The sequence below is a fragment of the Ischnura elegans genome, chromosome 5 (assembly GCF_921293095.1).
Source record: "Ischnura elegans chromosome 5, ioIscEleg1.1, whole genome shotgun sequence".
Classification (NCBI taxonomy): domain Eukaryota; kingdom Metazoa; phylum Arthropoda; class Insecta; order Odonata; family Coenagrionidae; genus Ischnura; species Ischnura elegans.
This window is the reverse complement of record NC_060250.1, coordinates 59,282,665-59,305,210: the sequence shown is the minus strand read 5'-3', so window position 1 is coordinate 59,305,210 and position 22,546 is coordinate 59,282,665. Positions and strand designations below refer to the sequence as shown.

The window sequence follows — 22,546 nt, the reverse complement described above, 5'->3', positions numbered from 1 at the left end:
CATATCATTGGCCTACAGCAGGTAATAACTCTTTAGAGAATTACTTCATTTTTATTCACAGTATTTAAGTTCTGACAGCCATTGTATTACAGAGAAAACCTTGATAACTCAAATTAAAATGCAAGATGGTAGACAAGCACATCTAACACACAGAAGAGCTTTCAGGAACACTATTATTGTCTGATGGCATAGTAACATCACTTCCATATCATAAATGAAAATACTTAATAAAACAAGGTGGCAACTAAGTACCAATGATACGGAAGTCATTACAAAATGGCCTTGACATGTAATATCTTTCTCCAACATATTGATACCTCACATGATTTATAAAAATGGTGTAAAAACTAACTCCCTGACAATAGTCAAAGATATCTGGCTTTAAAGTCCACATATTCCCACTGATGTCAGGATATGATTACTAGTCTACATCAAAGCCACCATATTTCAATTAATATTCATTTCAACAAGAAGAGGTATTTCAACCTTAGGAGAACATCGGTAGAGAGACAGCATTGTTTTGGACCACATATGAACTTAAGTCCTTTTAGCACCAACATAATTCAATCCTCTTTTATTATCGGCCTGTGTCAAGGACCAGAACTACCCCGGACTTGTGCAAGCAGAGCTTCATTTCGTCGACATTCTGCCGTAAGCTGGCTAACAGCTGCAACATATTTCCTCTGGGCTTCCACCAAAGTGAGTAAGCGAGCAGCCAAGGCTTCGCGCCTCTCAATTTCTTCAGTACGGCGCTTGCCAACCTAAAAAAAATCATATCTTAGGAGCAATATATAGTTTTGTATCAAACATAAAAGTTGTAAAATCCAATAGTATTAACCCTTTCGCAATGAATGACATTTTAACATGGCATAAATTTTACTACACAAACGAGCGAATGATGCTTTAAAACAGTGACAATTTTTCTGCTCAAACGACAAACGACATGTTAAAAAAGACATGGACACTAAGCTAGCCCCCAAGAAGGCCTAAAGGGCATGGGTATGTGTAATATAGGACTTCTCTTGGTCCGCGAGAGAGAATTATCCCAGCCCTTCATCACAGTGTTCGCCTGCCCCACTCACATCAGAGGACTACGGTCAAGTGCTGATTGGTGCCGTAGAAAAACAAACTTACAATTAGAAATGATTGCGTAATTGGCAGAGTGAGAATAAAACGTACATTCCTTATTAGTTGTACAACTACAAATTTTAAATCCAGCTCCAGTGTTATTTTTAACATAGTTCGCATGTAAAGGAATCTCTTAACAAATTGTTGCTAATAATTTAGTTGATAACGAGTGACTTTTTCAGAGTTTTACATTGACACACTATTCACACACACTCTACTTGGTTGATAAACATGCAGCCTACCATCTCCAGTCATGACTTTTACAGAAGATTCAATACAAAAGAAACTTTTGAATAATATTCAATGCAAAAGAGTTGAACCTTGAAAACCTGAAAGACAGGCAATTCAGTGTTTTAAGAAGACTAAATCATTCATAACATCTTTTAATGGAGGATTTTGTTGATTAATTTTCAGGTTAACAGGTCGGAGGATTTTGGTTCATTTGAGAGGTAACATTTGACATAAATGATTACTTATTATTTTATAAACTAAATGTTGAAATGCTTGTGTACAAAATGTTTTTCCTCCAAGTACAAAATTTGCTCATTCTAAATTTAAAAATAATTTAACTTCAAAGCATTGAATTTTCCCTCATTTAAATGAATTTAATCAGTTGCTACAAATTAATAAGTATATTTTCCACTAGAATACTATGACAGCTTGATTGTTGAATACCATAATGATGTTTTAATTATGATGAAAAATTAACCAACCAGTTAATTGCATTCTTTACAATTACATCTCTATCCAACAACCTACAAGAGGGGTTTTGATGCATGCACATATTTTCAATTTGTTATACATATGCATTTGTTACCTTCATTTTATTTTGCTTCACTCCTTCAACTATTAAATCAAACTGCCTCATAAATTGCTCCTTCCCAGCAGCAGACGACATTGCCCTAAAAGTACAAGTACAAACAATCAATTGGAAGTCATTGAATGGCACGGATATAAATGATAACAACTAAGATTGAAATAGACTATGAAACCATTACCAGATTTTACGAGCTATACAACATAATGCCCTATTCCACCACTGCAATCTCAAAATATGTAATAATCATTTACTCCTTGAATTTGTGAAACTTACAATTTTTTAATATAAAAATAACTTTGCGTTGGTCTGCAATATTATTTCCACATGAGTACACGGCAACAGCTAGTTAAGCAAATGTAAATTTAATACAACATATATACTCACTCTCCATAAGTATCCAAAATTGAATTCAGAAGATTAAGCTCCTTACTGAGGTATAATTTAGTATCATCCAAGGTATTGTAGAGAGTATAAAATTGTTTGGTCTCCCTGTGCTTCGATGCAACTGAAAGAGATGAATATTTCAAATCTCATTACAATGAAAATTCTGCAAAAACCTTTAAAATAGAAACTAAACTGTACAGGCATCCCCCGAGTTACGTATGTCTCGACTTACGTAAATCCGTACTTACGTAAGCGATAGCCGTATTTCAAATGTTTACGTTAATTTTCGAATGCGAGCGCGAAGAAGTAGATATTCGCTCGTACAACCTATGGTAGAAAAAATATCGAATAGTTATAGAGTTTTTTACGTGCTAAAAATAACAAAGTGACCCATTTTTGTCATTCCTCGAAGGAAATTTCATTAATTTCTGTAGAAAAATCGCTTATAAATCCCAAGTCAGCAATCAACGTGAAAATTTGCAGTTCTAGCGATGGATGTGGTGGCGTATGTGGTTGCGCTCATTCCTGTACGATACAACTTGTTATACAGCAATCTCTGAAGTGCCAACGCAAAGGTTCAACTTACGTAAATTTCGACTTACGCATAGTCTGCCGGAACGCATCTCTTACGTAACTCGGGGGATGCCTGTAATAACTTTAAATCAGCCTCAAAGCCACTAACTGACTCAAAACTAGAATCCAATATAACATCAATTAGAGAATCCTTGAAGACATGAAATCAAATAAATGTGGCACCGAAAATGTAAAAATGACATGAAATATGCAGAAACTATAATAAAATTAGGTTAATTAAACGAGTAAAATAAACATCCAAGCAGGTATTTTTTCACTTTTTCATGCTTGCTCCATAGCCAAATCACCCTTTTAAGATAAGAGTGTACGCTTTTGTGGATCAGCTCAAATAGCAGAGCTTGGTTTCCAGGATTTCCTCCACCTTAGTTCATTTTGGAAACAAGTACTTTGTTGGTGTTTCAACAGGTGTCTTCAGGTTTGAATTGGTGAGTGCATAGCATCGTAATTCCTTCATACCGCATTATATCTCAGGCTGGATTAGCTGTTATGCTGTTTTAGCTGTTACAATGAGGTGTCTCCTAATTAGCCATTTACTGTATTTATCTGAATATAGTCCCCCATTTTTTCCAAAATTGTCCATGGCAAAAGAAAGATGGGACTATATTCAAATGCATTTTTTTAATTTTTCCCGAAACTGAATCCTCAAAATAAGGGGGAGAACTATATTCAGGTGGGGATTATATTAAAAGAAATATGGTATTTTCAATAACCATTTCCATACATTTGAGAGGCAGTACCTATCATCTACAACAAACATTGTCTTGCATGTCTCTATCGCTTCTCACATGAGTCTCAGGTGATATTTTTCCTCTTTGGCGATGTTCTTTAAATTTCCATGACTTCCTCATCAACATTATCAGGCAGCTGACAACCAAGGATGAGAGGAGTCAAGATGAAATGGTCCTCTACAGGGCAGAGAAGAAAGAAAAGAAGGCAGAGGAGAGTAAACTGCCTTCATTCCTTACCTAGCTCTGGAACATCAGAAAAGATCTCAAGAGTGCTGGAAAAACATAAAAATGGTGACCACATCTGTGTCACAATGACTGTCGACCTTCTGGGGAAATCGAAAAACCATATATCGATGGAAAACAGTAGCATCAACAAAGTCATCTGTTGCTGCGAGGAATCATAAGTCAGCCAAACATCAAGATACCTTGATTACAGGATCAAAAGACATCTCAGGGTCACCACAATCAGTCAGTTTGAATTATCTACAATTCTGAGAACATCACAAGCACATCTAGGAAGGCCCCAGAGCACTATGTTGACTTTGAAAATGCAATTATCATCACAAAAAGAAAACTCCCGAGACTCACATGAAAGGCATTTTGTCATACACAAGACAATTATATTCCATAAAGACGATACATACTAATGCATCGAAACAGTTATTTAAAAAACAACCAATCAGGAGACACCTCATCATAACAGGTCGCAACCTGAGATATGAATAACAGAAACTCGTCAACAGCACATCAAACCTGAGGACTCCTTCTAAAACACTGGAAAAAGAGTCATTTCCAAGATGAACCAAAGTGTAGGATATCTTGGGTACAGAGTTCTGCCATATTTTCAAGAATTTATTCTGCTAGATGCATCATTGAAATATGAGCATCTACATATGACTGTAGGTGCATAATCCATTCCTGTGGGAAATATGCTTGGAGTTGGAATCACCTCAGACACCACTACATTTGCGGGCACATGAATATTGTGCAAGTTGATATATAGAAATTTGATTTGGACAGATATTTATTCACAGCAAATTTCCTCCAAAGTGATTACTTTGCACCCAAGTGTGTAACTGCATACAAAACCATTTGATCATGCAATGCATGGAAATGTAAATTAATTTAACAGAAACAAACAAGGAAAATAGAAATTTCATGTACCTTGGTTGTAAAGCTCCAAAAACCGGCGTTGGTACTGAGCTAGTTCTGCACGACCAGGCACATCATCCACATGGCGTTTTAATGATGCAACAGCACGAGTATGCTTTGCCAGAACAAGGCGGGCCTTAGCCAAACGAGTCCTCTCTTCCTCTATTTGATGCTCAGGTCCTGCATCACCACCTTTATTTTCTCCTTCCTTATCACATGCAGTCGCTGCCTCTGTAGCATCCCTGCAATGGAAATTCTTAATCAAATCAGGTACTCACGAGCATAAATTATAACACACTATGAGAATGATTCCTATCTCAAAATATTGAACATATACCTTGTTGACGTGCACGGTGTTAACAGCAGTCCCCTTTTGATCATGGCTAAGGTCCAAACTATTTTCGGACCCATTATAATATCATTTAAACATTTATAGTAACGTAACTAAAACAATTTATCCCACTGCATCAAGCCCAAAAGTTAGGTTTTCACTTAAACATTTTTCATAAGGTAAGGCTTAAACATACAAACTTAATATAAATACATACAAAAATATACAGTAAAACCTCTATGTAGTGAACCTCTTTACATCATAAACCTCCATACTTCATACCACCCCTATGGTCCCGTCAGATTTACATGTAAATTTATAGGCAAACCTCTTTATATCATAAAACCTCCATTTATCATACCAAGGAGATACCCCCAAGACAGCCTAACTACCTCCACAAATCGTACTGAGACAACAAGAGACCATTAATGCAGCTGCAATTACATACATGGAATGACATTTTCAGCAATAAATGTTTCACTTTTTTTCTTATATACCTTTAATATGCTGTACTTTACACGTTAATCATTAGTTGTGGCCATTTTGTTCCATATGAGATCATACCTAACAGTAAATAAGAAAAAAGGTATCCAACTATCCCGATCATTTTAGGTGACTGTTGAATTGAGAGAGATCACATCATTTTCTCTCGAATCATGGTAAAAATTAGGGATGAGTCGATTCCAAATGTCGATTCTCGATTCCACCAATTCTCGGGAACGGAATCGGAATCGAGAATCGATCGCCTAAAGTCGATTCCGATTCCATTGATTCCAGGAAGGTAAATGTTTTGAGTATAGACTATAAGTTTGGGGCATAAAGGCTGCCACACACCTAAGCGGCCGCGGTGTCAGCCTTCCCCGCGCGGAGGATACGCCCGGCACACGGGTGCTGCGACGGACATGCCTAAGAGGCCTCGGTAACATGAAAATGTCGGCAAGAGTGGCATTATGAATCACATTTGGAGAATTCATCTGGACCACCAATTTTAAAGTATAATAGATCGAAATATATTTTTTTAAATTTTGAATGGTATTGGAAGTCTGATGATAATAAAAACGTGCAGAGAGCGAGTTCTCCTGTGAAAAAAGTTTCTTACAAATACGTGCTGAGAGCGGGTTTTTTACATATGTAACTTTTTTTAGACTAACACGCGTCTGCGTCAATAATAAAAAATTTAGACACATTCGCGTTTGTATAGCCCAGTTTCATCAATGCAACCCTTGAGAAAGTTGATACTTGCTAGGCATAAGCCGCCACGGCCTCCGGGCGGACTCGACAGGTTGCCTTCGGCCGCCACCGCGCACCCGCCAGGCTGCTCTCGTATGTATGGACGTAATGAACGCTACATTATTGTTTAGCCACCGCAGCTGCTGTTATTTTTAGGGATGGTCGGATCGGATACCTCGGACCCAAATATCTGCGGATATATGCCCTTCATCGGATACATCGGATCTAAAGTCACGGAAAACATCGGATCTGGATCCGAAATTTTAAATAATAGCTTCAGTGAATGCAATCAGGGTGGATTGAGTTCCGATTCCCTCTTCGAATGCGCCGTCGCATGCGATTCTCGTCCTACTCATGAACCATTTTGTTTGAAAGCTCTCGCAGAGGTTACGAGTACAATTTCAGCCATGGCCAGAATTTTCAGCCAGAAAATAAAAAAGGCAAAATACGACTGGCACATAGTGTGACTCTTCCCAAGAGATTGAACAATCATCGGGGGAATCTCAGCGCCGTAGGATAATAACGTAATAACCACGTCAAAAGTAACTACGTCGCGGATTTCAGAAGACCACCTTTGGCCGTCCATCAGCCCGTGCCTCTATTGTTGTTTTTTCATATCCGAAATCAAACGGATCATAAATCATTGTCTTCTAAGGAAAATATCAAATCACACGAAAACAATTGAAGCGTGTTTCATCCCTACCTCGTCGCACCAACTGACCTTTTAATGGCTACCTGCTTCAATTCTCCGTTTCTAGACGAAAAATGCTAGGAGAGTGACTTCTGGGCCCAAAGATATCTTGATAGCTTCGACAATAACATGACATGCACGAGATTTAAAAAAGAATTAGACCAAACGAGACGCATTCCTGACGATAGTTCTGTTTATTTTTCAGCTGTAATTGAATGCCGCTCAGTTTTCTATCTACAATTCTACAATTAGACTTTACTGATATGCAACATTGTACAAGCAGTACAATTTTCAAAGAAACAAGCGCAACATTAATCCCTCAAACAATTAGAGAAGGATTGGAAACGCCAACTACATATATCACGTAGTGCGCCCGGCTTCGCTTTGAAGGCAACGACGCGACGTCACTGAAGCAAAATATGACTCCGAACCGAACCGTGTGCGTGCACTATGGCGTAAATTATCGCGAAGATGTGCTAAATCCACCTCACCATACTTAAGCATTTTCGGGTGAAATACAAGTCCGTATGCGATGAGAAAGTAAAATTCGGGGGAAACGTGCGTGAGGAAAATTTAAATTCAGTCGATGGCAGGGGGGTAGCCAGGAATTTTGTTAAGGGGGGGTCCAAAACCAGGGGGAAAATTTTTAAACAACAGGGTACAAAGGAGAGGGTTTCAAACTAATTTTAACACACTTCATAAAAGAAAAAAATCATTTTGCAAAGATACATTTTTCTTTCATTTTTCATTTTTGTAAATTCATGATTTTTAAATATTTTGTTTCCTTTTATGAAGGAAAGCAATTGTGTTTTTATATTTTGGGGGGTCCTCTTGGTACGCCACTGGTCAGTGGTTCATCCTAAGATTTTTCCTATTTTCATTTCCAAACCCAAGTGTAACAGTTTAGGCCCTGAGTATGTAAAGATGGTTTAAAAAAACTTGAAACCCCATAAAATTTTTTTAACTTATAAAAATATTAAAATGTGTATGAAAATCTAAAAATCATTCCATTGATTGTATGTATCCAGAATAAATTGAATAATGACTTTGTTTGATGACAGGAATTTGAAAATGCCTTTGGGTTCAAAAATATCCGATTCGAAAGATCTGGCTCCAAAAATCCTGGATCCGTCCATCCCTAGTTATTTTATTCCATTCAATTCTTAAATTTTTATGATAGCAATGCTACAGATAAATTAAAATCCCACCTGTTAGAAGGAATAAAGAATCGATGGAATCGGAATCGAGAATCGGGAATCGATTTGAAGGAATCGGAATTGGAATCGGAATCGAAAAAAAGTGGAATCGACTCATCCCTAGTAAAAAACATGTGATAGCGCTCGCTTTCTGTAATTACTAAATAATAAATATATGTTCACTGATGCATGCATGTTTGTTTACACACATAAATATCATGGTTTAAAAGACAGTAGTGCCTTTCATTTCCAAAGGATATGAAAAAATGGTGCCTATCACTAAAACCTCTCTATAGTGAACCTCCATACATCAAATTGCCCAAATTTTGGTCCCGTCCATTACAATGTAAAGAGGTTTTACTGTTACTCTAGATACTCTTCAGATGCTTAAATTTTTATGTACATAAAAAAATTCCCAGATGAGGAGGTCAAATTCACCACAGGACCATGAAAAACAGTTTGAATTTGGTGTATTTTCAGGCAGTAAACATCAACAAGCAATTTTTAATATGTACACAAGAGAAATAAAATTAAATACTGAGTTTCAGCTTTGATATTTGCAGAGATAAATTCCAACTAGAGAAAACCATGATACTCACTTGACCAACTTCTGAAGTCCAGTCAACTCTGATCTACACTGCTCCTTGAATGACTTTTCTTGCTCTTTCAGAGTTTCATTGAGAAGGACCAACGATCGCAGCTTCTTGAGTAAACTGAGAAGAATAACAGAAAACAAGAAGAATTAACGCAGGAATAGAAGGATGAACAACTTTGCTATTTCCAGATAGTAGTTTATTAACACCGACCATGGTTTTGTTACAGAGTAACATTATCAAGGTGAAAATTCAGGCAAATTGACAGTATGTATAGCAGAGAAAATTATCGGGAGCCGAAGGTTAGGGGGAGGTAAGGGTTGGGGTTGGAGCTGGGTTTGGCGTCACTGTGGGTGGGGTGGGTGGAGGGGTGGACGAGTAAGGGGGAAAGTGGAGGAGGGGGGAGCAAAAAGGTTAAAGGTGGTCTTTAACCAGGTATGAGTCCCTGTGGCTTAAAATTTCTAGTTCTTCAGGGCGTCTAATCTCCGTCCTTTCTTCTCAAAGTGGAGAATAGTGGGGATGAAGTGGGGATTAATTATAAGAAGAATTAAGATTGGAAGGCATTGGTTGAATGGATAAAGGGAGCTACATCAGAGGGAGATATGACTGTACTTTTTTAAATGAATCACTCGACAGATCATAAGATGAAGATGAGACACGGATATCAAGGTACATATCTCCTTCCTCAGCAGAGTTTTGAAGAAGAATGCCTTGGTAGTTCAAATGGTAGAACACCTGGTACAAAATGGAGGGGTTGAAACAAAAAGAGGGGAAGGAAGTGGGCTGAGAGAAAAAAGGTCACAACTGCCTTGGATTTCATGAAAAGGAACTCAAAGCTGGGGTTAGGAAATGAGGAATGGGATTTTTGATGCTAGAGATTTTTACTAGGGGCATTGAGGCTTTTTTTGCCAATACCTGTGTGTTTAGAGCAGTGAATGTTTCTTTGATGAGCTCCAAATCTCATATGCTCACAAGCTTTTTCAATTTCTTCAGATTTTTTAATACCCTCGATAAGGCAACCAGTGAAATCACATTTGTACTTTATTGCAATAACAGTCTTATTCATCTTACCATCTATGTTTATGAAAATTTCTAATTTTACTTTAACTTTTCTTCTTTTTTTATCACCCTCCATGGTGATAATTATCAAAATTCCGTCAACATGATTGTGCACCTAAGTAATGCAGTACTAGATGTCGATGAAAACCACCAGAGATTGACAAACTTGGGAAGGTTCAGCAGTGGAGTGGGAGAGGGGTGGCTATCAAGAGGGGGTGGGAGTAGCCTGACATATTTCGGGGTGAGTTTTGCTCAGCACATCGCAGGGGTGGCAGTTAGCATGTTCTTCCAGTCTGAGAAGATGAGTTCAGGTGCTAAGGATAGATCTTTGCTTGAGCATTTGTGTGTGAAAGTAATAGGATAGAGAGAGAGCTCTCGCCATCTTCTAACAAATATGATATTGCCATAACATGTCACAACAGCTTAGAAGAAGTTTAAAATATAAAAAATACCTCTTTGAGACACCAACTTCATCATAAGCGGGACTCAATTCAGACTGCCTTTGTTAAAAGCAGGATATTTATATATAGGACAAAGCAATAAGGCTTTTTCCATATGGACTGTGTTTCACTTCATTAAAAGAGGCAGAATGTTATAAGCCAGTTTCAATGAGGACTGTGAAGCCCAACAAAGCCTCTGAAGCTTTGCATTGCTTTTTTCAAGTGTAGTGATTTCCCATTACCAGGAAAAGATCTATGTATTAGTTTATTCAAATATAGGATATTATGAGTATTCATGAAAAAAATTTCAAAATTAAAAGTTTGAAATATGTATACTAAAATTTAGCCAAACACAAATAAAACTGAAAAAAAAATTTCAAGGTCAAATGGCATACCAGAGCAGCCAAAAAAACCATCTTCAACCTATTTTTTTCACAGACATTCTGCCATTTTCTTTTCAGTACCAGCAAAGGAACCTTACATTTCGGCATAAATTTTTAATCTACCAAAACCTTCATAGGTTAATCAACCTCCAAAAAATTTCTGGATCCCAGGTAATTCTTCCATTTGAGTTTTTACATCTTCGATAATTTCCACTCACCCATCACCACCACCATCCAGCTGAGCAAGAGCACCTTCCAATCTTTTGAGTTCCTCATTCCCCATCTCTCGTCTTTTCCTTACATCCTTCAGTTGCCTTTGTATTTCCTCTCCTTTAACCATCTCCTGTTCCCGTTCTTCCTTCAGCTTTTCTACTTCCTGTTCCATCGACGCTAACTCCTCTTGTAATGACTCAAGGGTAGATAAAGCACGCTGAGATTGTAAGCTCACATTGTTCATGCTGTTCTCCAAAGATCCTTCCTTAAAGTTGATAGAAAGTTTGTATAATATGAGTAAGTAAATTTAAGAATAAGCATATGTAAAGGTTCTAGTTCTGGCACTCAAAGATGGCATGTTGATGGAGAGTACTAATGTTTCCAATTCATATAAACATTAAATTTTAAAATTAAATTCTAATAACTTGACAATTAAGTTTATTCTCGTAATCACCAATTAAATTGGAGCTTATAGTTCATAAAAATGATTTGCAATAAACACTTTTGGGAACATAATTTCACTAATTAATTAATTTCATAGTTCTTTCCCATTTTCAGAAGGTTACACCTGCATGTTAACCTACGGATGGCGAGAATTCTCGTAATTTTTTTCCCGAACGTCCCGGACGGATGATGAAGATTCTATAGAGCGTTCCACATTTAGTTGACAGTACGGGCCTTATGGATAACAGTGTTGCCAAGCTTCCGCTCCGCCGGCAGGCATCCTAACAGCGTATGCAACCACAAATAATATGGCGCCAAAATGGTTTAGTTCAAAAAGGAGTTACGGATCGCACAAAAGACGGCGTAAATTAAGGAATTTTTTAGCGTAAATTACAATACCTTGGCTGCAATATGAAAGGAAAAGTCTTTTGTTATTTTATGTATGTACTTATTCAATGCACAAGCTGAATAATGAATAATCTGTAATGTAAAAAATAACAATAAATTGAAGGATAATAAAAATTATCGCCACTCCTGAATGAGACAAAATTTCTATTCCTCCGGTATTATGCAATATTTTTTGGCTCTGGCTAGTACTACATGAAAGGCGATGCTGTATAAGACATCATCAATCTTTAATTTTTTTGAATTTTCCCGTACTTGGTTTATTGTAAATTAAATATCTCCTTTCAAGCTGACATCTTCAAAGCTAATTTCCTTAATGTTCTTTTTCCTCCACCTTGTAGTAGGCAAGGATTTCAATTTCCTTGAGTAATAAGAGGCATTATCCACCGCTATAATTGATCTTTAGGGTAAGTTTGCAAGAAGTGAGTGCTCAAACCATCTCTCGTAACACTCGCCACCCACTTCTTCATGCTCATCCATTGAGTTCTTTTTGTACAGAAACACATGCAATGCTCCTTTTATGAACCCATTTTCCGTTCCTGCGTGTATAATTGCAAATCGTTCTCCTCGGGAAGTGGGGGCCAAGCCCAGTATTTAGTCCAGCAAGGAAAGCTTGACGCGGATTTTCTAATTGTTTGTTTCGCAAACTAATGTTCACTATTTGTCTAACATTAATCCAACTTTCGCCTGTGAATACACTCATCCTGTGTTCGCGACGATATTTTTTAGCTGCATTAAATAATTAATTGTGCCACCAACGAATAATATCATCCCTTTCGATAAGGAAGATTCTTTTCCCCCTGCGTTCATACACAAAGCCTATGTCCAAAAGAAGACGATATAGTGTTGCCCTTTTGTAATCTGGGAGAATACTATCCATATTTACCGAGTTTAAGATGGATTTTAAAGTCGGAGGAATATTTTTCACGAAGGATTCATGTACCTTCCTTCTAATTCCCGATCTCACAAAATCGTCGAAAATCACTGCTCTCGAATTTTTGTAAGGCTGTCTAATTTCTTAAGTTTTTGAAGGAGTTACCAATGGACCACGGGAGCTTTCCTTTCTCACTCTGTAAACAGTAGACTCCGAGCACCCAGTAGCCTTCGAAGTTTCTCGGCAGGCCTCACTAATGCTGAGAGATTTCCTGAAGTACGAGAAGACTTTGAGCGCCAACTGTCTTTCTCGGCTTATGAGCTTCTCACCTTTTCTCCTCTTCCTTGTATCGGACATATTGATCGGGCGTGTTACAGCAGAGATAAGTGTAAAACACACTTCACAATTCTCAAATTCAGCAGACCACACAACACTTGTTCACTCCAAAAAAATGCAATGACAAACTGAACGCCTTCGTAAATTCTTCCCACGGCCCCTTCGGCTAGGGTCGATTCTGGTGAAGGTTTTATGGTACCCTATGAAAGGAACTCAGAAAAAATCCAAGCCCCCTCTAAGAAAAGGCGTGCACTGGATGGGGTAGTGTTTTGCACAGATTATGAGATATTCTCTTCCTTGGTTTTCGCGATGGGACCGAAACACCCAAGGCGAAAGCGTCTTATTTCCAAGCCGCTTGCTTACTTTCGAGTATCAATGTATTCAGATAAAAACACTGCTGTTACGACAAATGAGTATTCTCTGTTTAGGGTATCAAACGAATAGATAAATACATTTCATAGTATGCATGGACAAAAACTCCTTTTCCGCCCGAGAATTTTCCCTTTACGCGCAAGAAAAAGCAAGAAGCCCGGCCCAGCGGCGCCGTAATATTTTTTCTTAAGATCAAAACCTTGTAACTCACTTCAGAATTGATGTAAGTTAATGATTTTTTCATCAAAAATAACTTTGTAGTTTTCTTCACATTTGATACGCAGCATATAGGGACCTACGACGTCAGAAACGTAAGTTAGTAAGCGACTACTGTTTACCTTGCAAAAATTAAAATTTTCTTGTCCTAAAGGGTGTTACGTCGGCATAACAACATTTTTACTCCATAGTTGTACAATTGGTGAAGACCTTCAAAGAGAAAATGGTGTGAAGAATTTTGTGCAGAAGATTCAATTCAATACAGACAACGGTCAGGCAGAAATTGCGAGAAGAAGATAAAGTAAAAAAATCCACGTTTCTGACGGAAAATTAAGGAAATGTTTTTTATAGCATTTGTTATAATTTTTATCGAAAAACTGTTGGAACCAATTAATGCAGCATCTCTTTCTACATTAGAATGCAATTTTTAATCAGTGCATAACGCAACATTAATTTTCGTGCTGTTATTGACAACACCGCGCTCCTGGCCTTATGGAGATTAACATGGGAAACGATTCTCCATCAGAGCCCATACTGTCAACTAAATGTGGAACGCTCTATAGTCATTTAGGCGCGTCAACCTAAACAATTTTAAAGCGTACAATACGTATTCGTTAGTACGTTTTCAGTTGTCGTTTGTTATTCATAATGAATTAATGCATTGTAACCTTTGATTGGGTAAAGTTATATTCTAAACATTAGCTTTTTAACCATGTTTAAACCAAATGTATACTTCCAATCTCAACAACTCCACCCAGAATCGGCGTTCCTAGGAATTTAAATACCCCCGTTACGCAACGTGTTAATATGTGAAGCCATTTCTTGGTATTATAACTCTAAATACTAAAACAATTTAAGAAGAATCACTGAGGGCAGTAGATGGGGTGAATGAACAGCACAAGGAAATGATTAGGGAAGTTTCCGGTAAGAAAAATGTAGTAGTGATGGGGGACTAGAATACTTCAGTCAGGGAGGGGAGGGATGGAAATGAAACAGGAGACTTTGGATGGGGATGCAAAACAACAGGGGAGAGAAAGGAGTGGAATAATGCAGGAGAAACAAGTCATTCATCACAAACACATGGTTCAATCATAACAAGAGGCAGAGGTGCCGATGGAAGAGTCCAGGGGTATGTTAGGTAAAGCCTGAATCACACGATCACTTTTTTTTGTCGCGAAAGTAATCACTATCGAGATCACTTTTCCCGTCGCGAAAAGCAATCGCTCTAGTGATCATTTTTCTGAATCACACGGTCACTCCCGCCGTCACTTTTCACATCATTTCCAATATCACAGCTCGTTGTCATAGGACCCACATCAAGAAAATATATAGCGTGTTTGTTTATTTATGTCATTCCCACAATTGTCAAACGCTGCGCTGCAATCACACCATACGGTCATGCGTTCCGATTGGCTGATAGGGGATGGTTTTAGCGACGGAAAAAGCGACCGGACGAGTGATGAAAAATAGCGATGGGAATCCTCATCGCGATCTCGATCGCGAAAAACAATTGCCGCGGACGATCATTTTGCGCAGTGATCGCGATAGTGATCACTTTCGCGACGAAAAAAAATGATCGTGTGATTCAGGCTTAAGCAAGGAAGAGGATGGAAGTGAATATAATTTAAAAATAGAATGAAGACAGTACACCTAATAAGGAATTGAAGAGGAAATCAAATTTGGGAACAGAGACAGACAGGGGTAGTCTGCGAAATGCTCCATGTAAACCTACCTTAACTAATAGAATAGTTTAATATTGGCAGGAGAATACCAAACTCAAACCAAGTGATTTCTTTATACATACAACATATTTTAAACATTACCATGGGATAGGGTGGGGAATAAAAATTATACCTTCATCTGCATCTTGGCATACTCCTCAGCTGCATGAGCAATTTCCTCAGCATGAGTGCTTACAATACTTCCCACAATTCCTGCAGCAACACGGCTCTACAAAAATAAAAGAAAACATCAAACACATGTTACAAGAACAAAAATGAAATTTTTAAACTTTTTTCATTCTTCTTCAATCACAAAAATCTGCATGATGACAAATAAATTGAGGAGAGAAGTTTTCAATAATCTACTACAAAAACATAAAGAAAGTAACAAATTCAGATGTTAACACTCAATTTCAGTTAGAGCAAGACATTGCAAGTATTGCAAAACATGCATATAAAACTGAAAATGCAAGCAGTTCTTAATGGCAGTAATGTATTACAAATTTATCACTCACCAAAAGTACATAATGGATGTCAGTAAGGGTGATATATAAAAATAACATTGATTACAAAAAGTACAGTGGTCTCATTAGTCGGACAAATTACTATTATAAAGATTTGATCTGTATAAGAGTACCACTTAAGAAATAAATTTATCTAACAAAACTGGTAGAATTAACATTATTTTATGCAGTACAATTAACTAGGTATCAGTTGTGATACAAGTACTATTCCTACTATCATATGCAAAACCAAGGTGTATATTACCTCAAGTTCCTCAGCAGTAGCCATTTTTTCCATCAAAGACTGGATACGAATCTGAGAACATGCATCAAAATTGTAAAAAGATTGCTAAAATAAATAAACTAAAAAAAGCATATACATTGTCGTGTATGCGACATCCAAATTAAACAAAATAGTAAATCACACACAACAAACAAGATTAAGAAAATGAATAAAGATATATAAGGATGAAAAAAATATTCAAATATTACAAGTGCAAATTTAAGGAAACTCATAATTACTCAAGCTACAAATTGGAATCATAAGAATACTACTAGAATAAGGATTTATCCAAGCATGCATGGCAGTTTATAAAAACAATTCTATGAGAATTGAAAACCTTATAGAATTAACATAGGTAGCAAGAATAATAAGCATGTGGAATGAAAGACAAAACTGATTTGATTGGTTCTCATAATCTTCAATATTTAATCATGGAAAAAATTGGCGATCTCAAACCTTAATTAAGAAGAGTCTCTATCAATTTTATTTTTTCTTTCGGGGTAAACTGTAGGACTAGATAATGTTTAAATATTTTCGTTATTTTAGAACAAAATATGCGTTTTAAAAATACGCAAAAGCCATTTCATTTCTCTACATTAATATTTGCTACTTATTGTGGAACATGAATGTTGTAGACATAGTAGTTTTCCCTAGGTTGAGTTACAAAGTTCATGAAGTTGACAAAATTGCTAATTTTATGGTGTGCGGAGTCATTGCACTCGCGTGTCTTGATTTTTAAATTTTTCATAAAACAAAAAATAAATCAGAATAAGAATAAAATTTCCTTTAAAATGACGTATGTTTCATTATTATGGCAAGCATTGAAGTCCAGATATAAATTTGCAAAGTACAGCGGCACATCATTTTGATGCCGACAGTAGCAACAGAATTCTTTTTTCAAACAATTTGTGGCATATAAGCCTCTTTTTCGGCATCCAGCAGAGAATATACTTACAAAAGCAACCTTCAACTCAATCAAATTTGAGTCCAGAATCAACCTAGGTAAAATCTTTCTTATTTCTGCAGCTTGGTTATTCTCTAACACGCCCCTAAGTAATCAAAAATTTTTGCAGTGTATCTAATTGAGCTTGATATGTACGTCTAAAATTTCAATGAGCCCATGATCTGACTTCTATAACAGTCTTACTAATATTCTTATTCATAAAATAACAAATTTAGTTAATGTAACCAGCACATTTCAGCTGGCAATAATATATCTGATATTTCAACAACTTAGTGATACATGCATCAACAGGAAATTAAAAATAAAAAGTTTTTACACAAACATGCATTAGTTAGACAAATAAAAACCTTTACTAATATTGTAAAAATGGATAATGCTGATTCAACATAAATTCATATAGCAAACCTCATCTGCTCTCTGAATTTCAGCGGGACTAGCACCAGCTGCTGCTCCCTTTAAAACAATTTCTCCTTCCTCACCACTTGACCCTTTTGTCTCAACTGACGAAGGCACTACGGGCATTCCAAGGTACCCATACTCCAGAAGGGTCGACTCCACCTGCAACGCTTCTGCTTCTTCAACATCTTCACTTTTGCGTATTCGACGGAACTGACGCTGAGGATGGTATGCCTCCTAAAGATAGCGCAAAATATAGTCTCAAGAAATAAAATAATACAGTAGTCTGGATTAGTTTTATAAATCATGCATGAGAGCATGGCTGCAATGTGCAGGGATACTCTGTAAAACATTATTTGCATGCACTTGAAAATGCAATATCACATAGTGTCCTCATTTAAAATCATTTACCTTCCCTTACATCGATCTTGGGTGCTCCACTATTAACAATCCATCATCTTAAGTTACAGCTACTATGCACTAATATCCCAAATACACATAAGAGCTTGTTCTATTGCAGACCCAAAATAATGTGACTCAATTACTCATTTTAACCTCACAGGCATGAATACCTTTCTTCACTAAGGTTACACACTCTACACTGAAGCCAAATGTATGACTGGAGTTGCTAATACAGTAGTTCCATCAGGGGTGAATATGAAGACAGGGCCCTGTAACTCCTCAAAATGAAGATCTACCTTTATATATGCCACAGTCCAGGGGCATGCAGGGCCATATCCACACAATTTTTTGGGGAGGGATTGCTCGAGAGTTTGGAATGAATTTCCGGGGTAGTTTTCATTTAGTGTGGATGCACCTAAGACTGTATCTCTCAAATATTTCAGAAGGGTTTGAGCTCCCTTAACACGAGAACCGCGGAGGGGGTCAAATTGACCCCTTATGATTTTCAACATGTATATTTCACACTTAATTTTTTTTTCACAAACCTGACATTTTCTGACTTTTAATGAATTGTAGAAAGGCGTATTCGTGCGAAATTCCGATGCTCTGGGACTATTTTTGTGAACACTAGACAACAATATACCTAGAACCGCGGTAGGGGTCATTTTGACACCTGCTCTGTTGTCGTTCCCGAACTTTATATTTTCGCAGCAGAAATTCACTGCAAGCGTAATTTTCGAAGGTCGAATGTGTGGGAATGGCATGGATTAGCTCTGTCGTTTCTTATTAGGCCGCAGATAAAGGCAACCCGCCCAGCGGACGCCTGAAAGAATGTGAGAGTCGAGCCGCATAGAAATGGACCTACGCGAAAATTTCCGGGCACCCCCCTTTCCTCGACTACCCCCACTCAAGGCTCCTTCCTTCCCCTACCGTGCCTCCCCTACCATAGTGCATCATCGTAGTTGCCAGCTCTATTACATGAATTACAATGTAATGTGAAAAATGCATTATTTGTGCAAGGCGGGTAGCCTATCTAGCGCTTATACCACCCATACATCGTTCAAATTTCATTGTAAATCTCAGATAATTCATTTCACATAGTGCAGTATCCAAAAGAAACCCAAAATACTAAAAATATGGCAAGAAAAGACGAGGGGTCAAAATGACCCCCTCCGCGGTTCTAGGTATACGAAAAAGTCCGCGGTTCTAGTGTTAATCCCTATCCAAATTTGCTACAGCTTTGAGCCATGGTCTTCTTTTCTATCTATGGAAAATTGTGGGATTTTTCTTCTCCATAGGAAAACTATTCCTTTCCATTGGAATTTTAATTATAGTTTCACTAGGAGTGGCCCATGCCACCCCAATGACAGCGTTGGGATTTCCCTAAGCTACTCCTTCCATCCACATCCATTCCATGGAGGCATCATTGGGCTCTCATCGCCGATGCACCTCCTTTCTCTTTTCCCTTCTCTGTCCTTCCCCTTCCAAGGTGTGCGGGTGAAAATTCTCAGACTTACAGACCTGGCCCTCAGGAATGTTAGCCCAGAGACTGCCCTGGGTCCTTGTTTTTGTAGGTCTTCTTTTCTACTCATTCACATGCCAAGATGCAAATACCAAACGTGGACCATATTACTCCCTTCAATTATAATTCTTTGATTTGCTCCTGACAAGAGATGGGATTCACTCCTCATTTGACCCCTTCACCCCACTTCACCATCTAGTCTTCACCAGTCTTTAGTTTTCTAATCATTGCTGCCTCACAACTTAGTACTTTAAATGGCATTGACTCCACCGTTTCTAAACTTAATTCAGCATCTCTACAAATTTTTCACTCACCTTAACAGCCATAACACTTCGTAGAACAGCACAATGGTTAGGCCCAATGCCAGAATATGTCTTCTGAAATTGTGACATAGCAAATGACCTGGTGAAACCACCAGTTTCATCTCTGGTCTCCAAAACTCTTTTTACGAGCCACTATAATTAAAAATTATCATCTTGTTTAGATTTTCACTAATTTGAATAAGAACACATAGTAACTTAAAATGACCACAGACTTGAGAAAATTCTGTATTTTTACAAAAAATCAATCACTCAAAATTTCAACAACTCCACACTTACTTGCACGACTGGAAATACATGTATAAAATCCAGGCCTTGAATTTGATGGGGTTCAATGTTGTGAGGACACTTCATCTTCGGCAACACCCGTACAATTTTCTCAGTTAATGCACTAAAACATAAAAGAATAAACTGAAAGAAATCTTCCATTATAAACCCTTAGAATTGGTAATCCACAGTCACAACTATGCCATAAATTTAACCGTAAAAATTCAGGTAGGTGAATACTTTACAGGTAACTAGCAGGCAACCTAGAATTGCTTGGGAAGGATAGTACCCAGACAAGTGGGAAACTAGGAACTTGGAATTCGTGGTCACATGGCAGGATTTTTATGTAAAGGAACAAAGCAGGTATGATGACAGTTAACATATGTAAACAGCAAACAATGGAAAAAATGATTTCCACCGCACACGGGATCAGCTTATACCTGGCCCCATAACATTGATCATTGTGTGTGTCCATGCATGCGTAGACCAAAAATGTCGTGTCAACACATACCCCAGCAAAAACGTTTGCACCAAGAGGATTAAAAGTTGAGTGTAGAGTCCTTAGAGTTATGATTTCCCCATTTAGTGTTTCAGAAGGTGTGCCTAACTAGCAGGATGTCCATAAAAGGTAAAAGGATGGTAATAAAAATTTGAAGGTAAAATGAATCAAGGGACATTCAAAAGGTGGGAACTTTGGCATCTGATGAACATAAAAAGAGGATATGAAGCAAACCATGAATGCGCCAGAAGCGAGGGGTAGTTGCAAATGTTGGCTAAAAGAAAATATTCATTAATGTAAGGTTAGTGACAGATTTCTAACGATTATTGATAAGTGATATTCTGACATTGGCTACCCCCAAAGGAAACTTTAAGGTGAATTTACATGATTATGATTGCGTTATTGATGCACCTCCTGAAAGACAGTAATACTCTTCACATAATGAACTCCAGGCGGTCAATAAATTCTCAGACACACAAAAACTGTATCATGTAAACACTTACATTCTTTGTCCGATGGTAAGATTTTCTTGAAATAGCAAATCAACATCAACGTCGAAGTTGCATGTCCCTATGCACCACGTCATACCACCAACAATCTACGTAATGAAAAAAATTTAGTAAACTATTAAGTCGTTTGACAGTTTTCCGCAGCATAAAAATGACATATTAGACCACCTTATCAAAAGCCGACAGCCCCTTGATTCTGGCTCTGAAGTACCCAGCAGCCACCAAGAGGTCGATAATCTCTTGCAATTTAAGCTTCTGGTCTTCATCTTCCCTGACTTCTACCTGCATTACATAATTCAAAGTAAGTATCATAATGCACCTAAGAACTTCACATGACATACAAAGAGAGCACTCCTTACCTCTACTTCTTTACCGTCAGCGTCAATACGAGTGGATAATTTAGATCCAAATTTAGCTTTGGACGAAAACATTAGGTTGCTGGACATAGTTAAACTCTGACACTATATACCATTACAGCAAAGCCTAGAAGAAACCTTTAACAACTACATTTGCCTGATTCTTCATTATTCCCATAAGTATGAAAAATTGTTGAACACTGGATGCGCACAAAGGAGAACCGACTACCGCAAATACTTCGGTCGGATGTCTAGTCGGGCCGATGCGCGCCGTAGCCATGAAATTGGCGGTAAATTATAAAATGAATGTCCATACTCATTCTTTCATTTCTTTTTAGCATCGTAATCGCTTACCGAAAAAAATTTCAAAAAATTATATTCTCTAAAAAATTGTTTAAACTTGATAATTATTAATACGTACTCATAATTTTCCGAGCCGTTTACTTTTGCCTGCTCCCTGTATGCCATGTTTAGTAGTTGACCAGTCTATGGTGTTTCTCAAAACAGGGTCCTACACAGGTTCCTGGGAAGTTTTACAACTGTATCTTGTCTCATATCTCTTTATAATTTTCTCACTCACTACACACTTTCTTCTTTCAATCCTAAATGTTTCAATTTGTGGGTTTTGTTTAACAAAATGCCATCTGGTTGATCGAGCACATTCCGTATCAGTATACGAGAGCTGTCCTTTACACTGTTCTAATTCTGTCCTGCTATGATTTTGTTCACTTGGATTCAAATATTCACTAATGGGCGAAACGTTATAGTGGTAAGGATCTTTTTTTACAACTTCGAAGTCTCCTTTCTATCTACAAAACAGAGAAATTTGGTGAGCAATGAAAACCCTTCCTCTCCCATTACATTGAGAAAAAATGGAGTTTCGAATACATGCTTTCCAATGAAATACATCCTGAAGCTTGGTTTCTTATTTATTCCCATCGATATGAGCAAACCTAGAAATGCTATTATCTCCACCGGAGTTGTGGGAACTCACTTTTGAAAGTGCAATTTTTTTTTGCTATGGAATTTTCTATGTCAATTTTCAAGAAACAATGCTACATAGAGGTTTGTCTTCATCATCAAAAAATAACTCCAATACCAAAGATGCTCTTTACTTAAATAGGTGATATTTTTTTCCAACTAAATCACACGCAAAAGTTAGAAGCGCATCTTCACAGCCGATATCTTCCCAATTATTTTCTTGAAAATTCACAG

The 22,546-nt window shown here is 37.5% G+C and overlaps 1 protein-coding gene across 2 annotated transcripts; it reads right to left on the bottom strand.

Annotated features, from left to right (window-relative positions):
- Positions 1–31: 31 nt before the first annotated feature.
- LOC124158950 (coiled-coil domain-containing protein 93) lies at positions 32–21,566 on the bottom strand. Of its 2 annotated transcripts, XM_046534385.1 has the most exons (14): positions 21,335–21,566; positions 21,144–21,257; positions 20,970–21,064; positions 19,980–20,091; positions 19,695–19,835; positions 17,466–17,693; positions 16,079–16,129; positions 15,444–15,539; positions 10,948–11,207; positions 8,854–8,967; positions 4,819–5,048; positions 2,333–2,453; positions 1,946–2,030; positions 32–761 (listed from the first exon to the last, which is right to left on the bottom strand). In XM_046534385.1, the coding sequence occupies exons 1-14, from the start codon at positions 21,419–21,421 to the stop codon at positions 591–593; spliced, it is 1,905 nt and encodes a 634-aa protein (XP_046390341.1). In that variant the 5' UTR covers positions 21,422–21,566; the 3' UTR covers positions 32–590. The 2 variants fall into 2 exon arrangements, with proteins under 2 accessions (XP_046390341.1, XP_046390342.1); XM_046534386.1 differs by lacking the exon at positions 16,079–16,129.
- Between the last annotated feature and the right edge of the window lie 980 nt (positions 21,567–22,546).

Excerpts from the sequence above, each read along its gene's own strand:
- LOC124158950 (XM_046534385.1), bottom strand. The coding sequence starts at position 21,421 with ATGTCCAGCAACCTAATGTTTTCGTCCAAAGCTAAATTTGGATCTAAA. Across the intron at positions 11,208-15,443 it reads ATGCCAAGATGCAGATGAAG|GAAGGATCTTTGGAGAACAG; the intron begins GTATAATTTTTA and ends ATCAACTTTAAG. Across the intron at positions 8,968-10,947 it reads CTGGATGGTGGTGGTGATGG|TTTACTCAAGAAGCTGCGAT; the intron begins GTGAGTGGAAAT and ends TATTCTTCTCAG.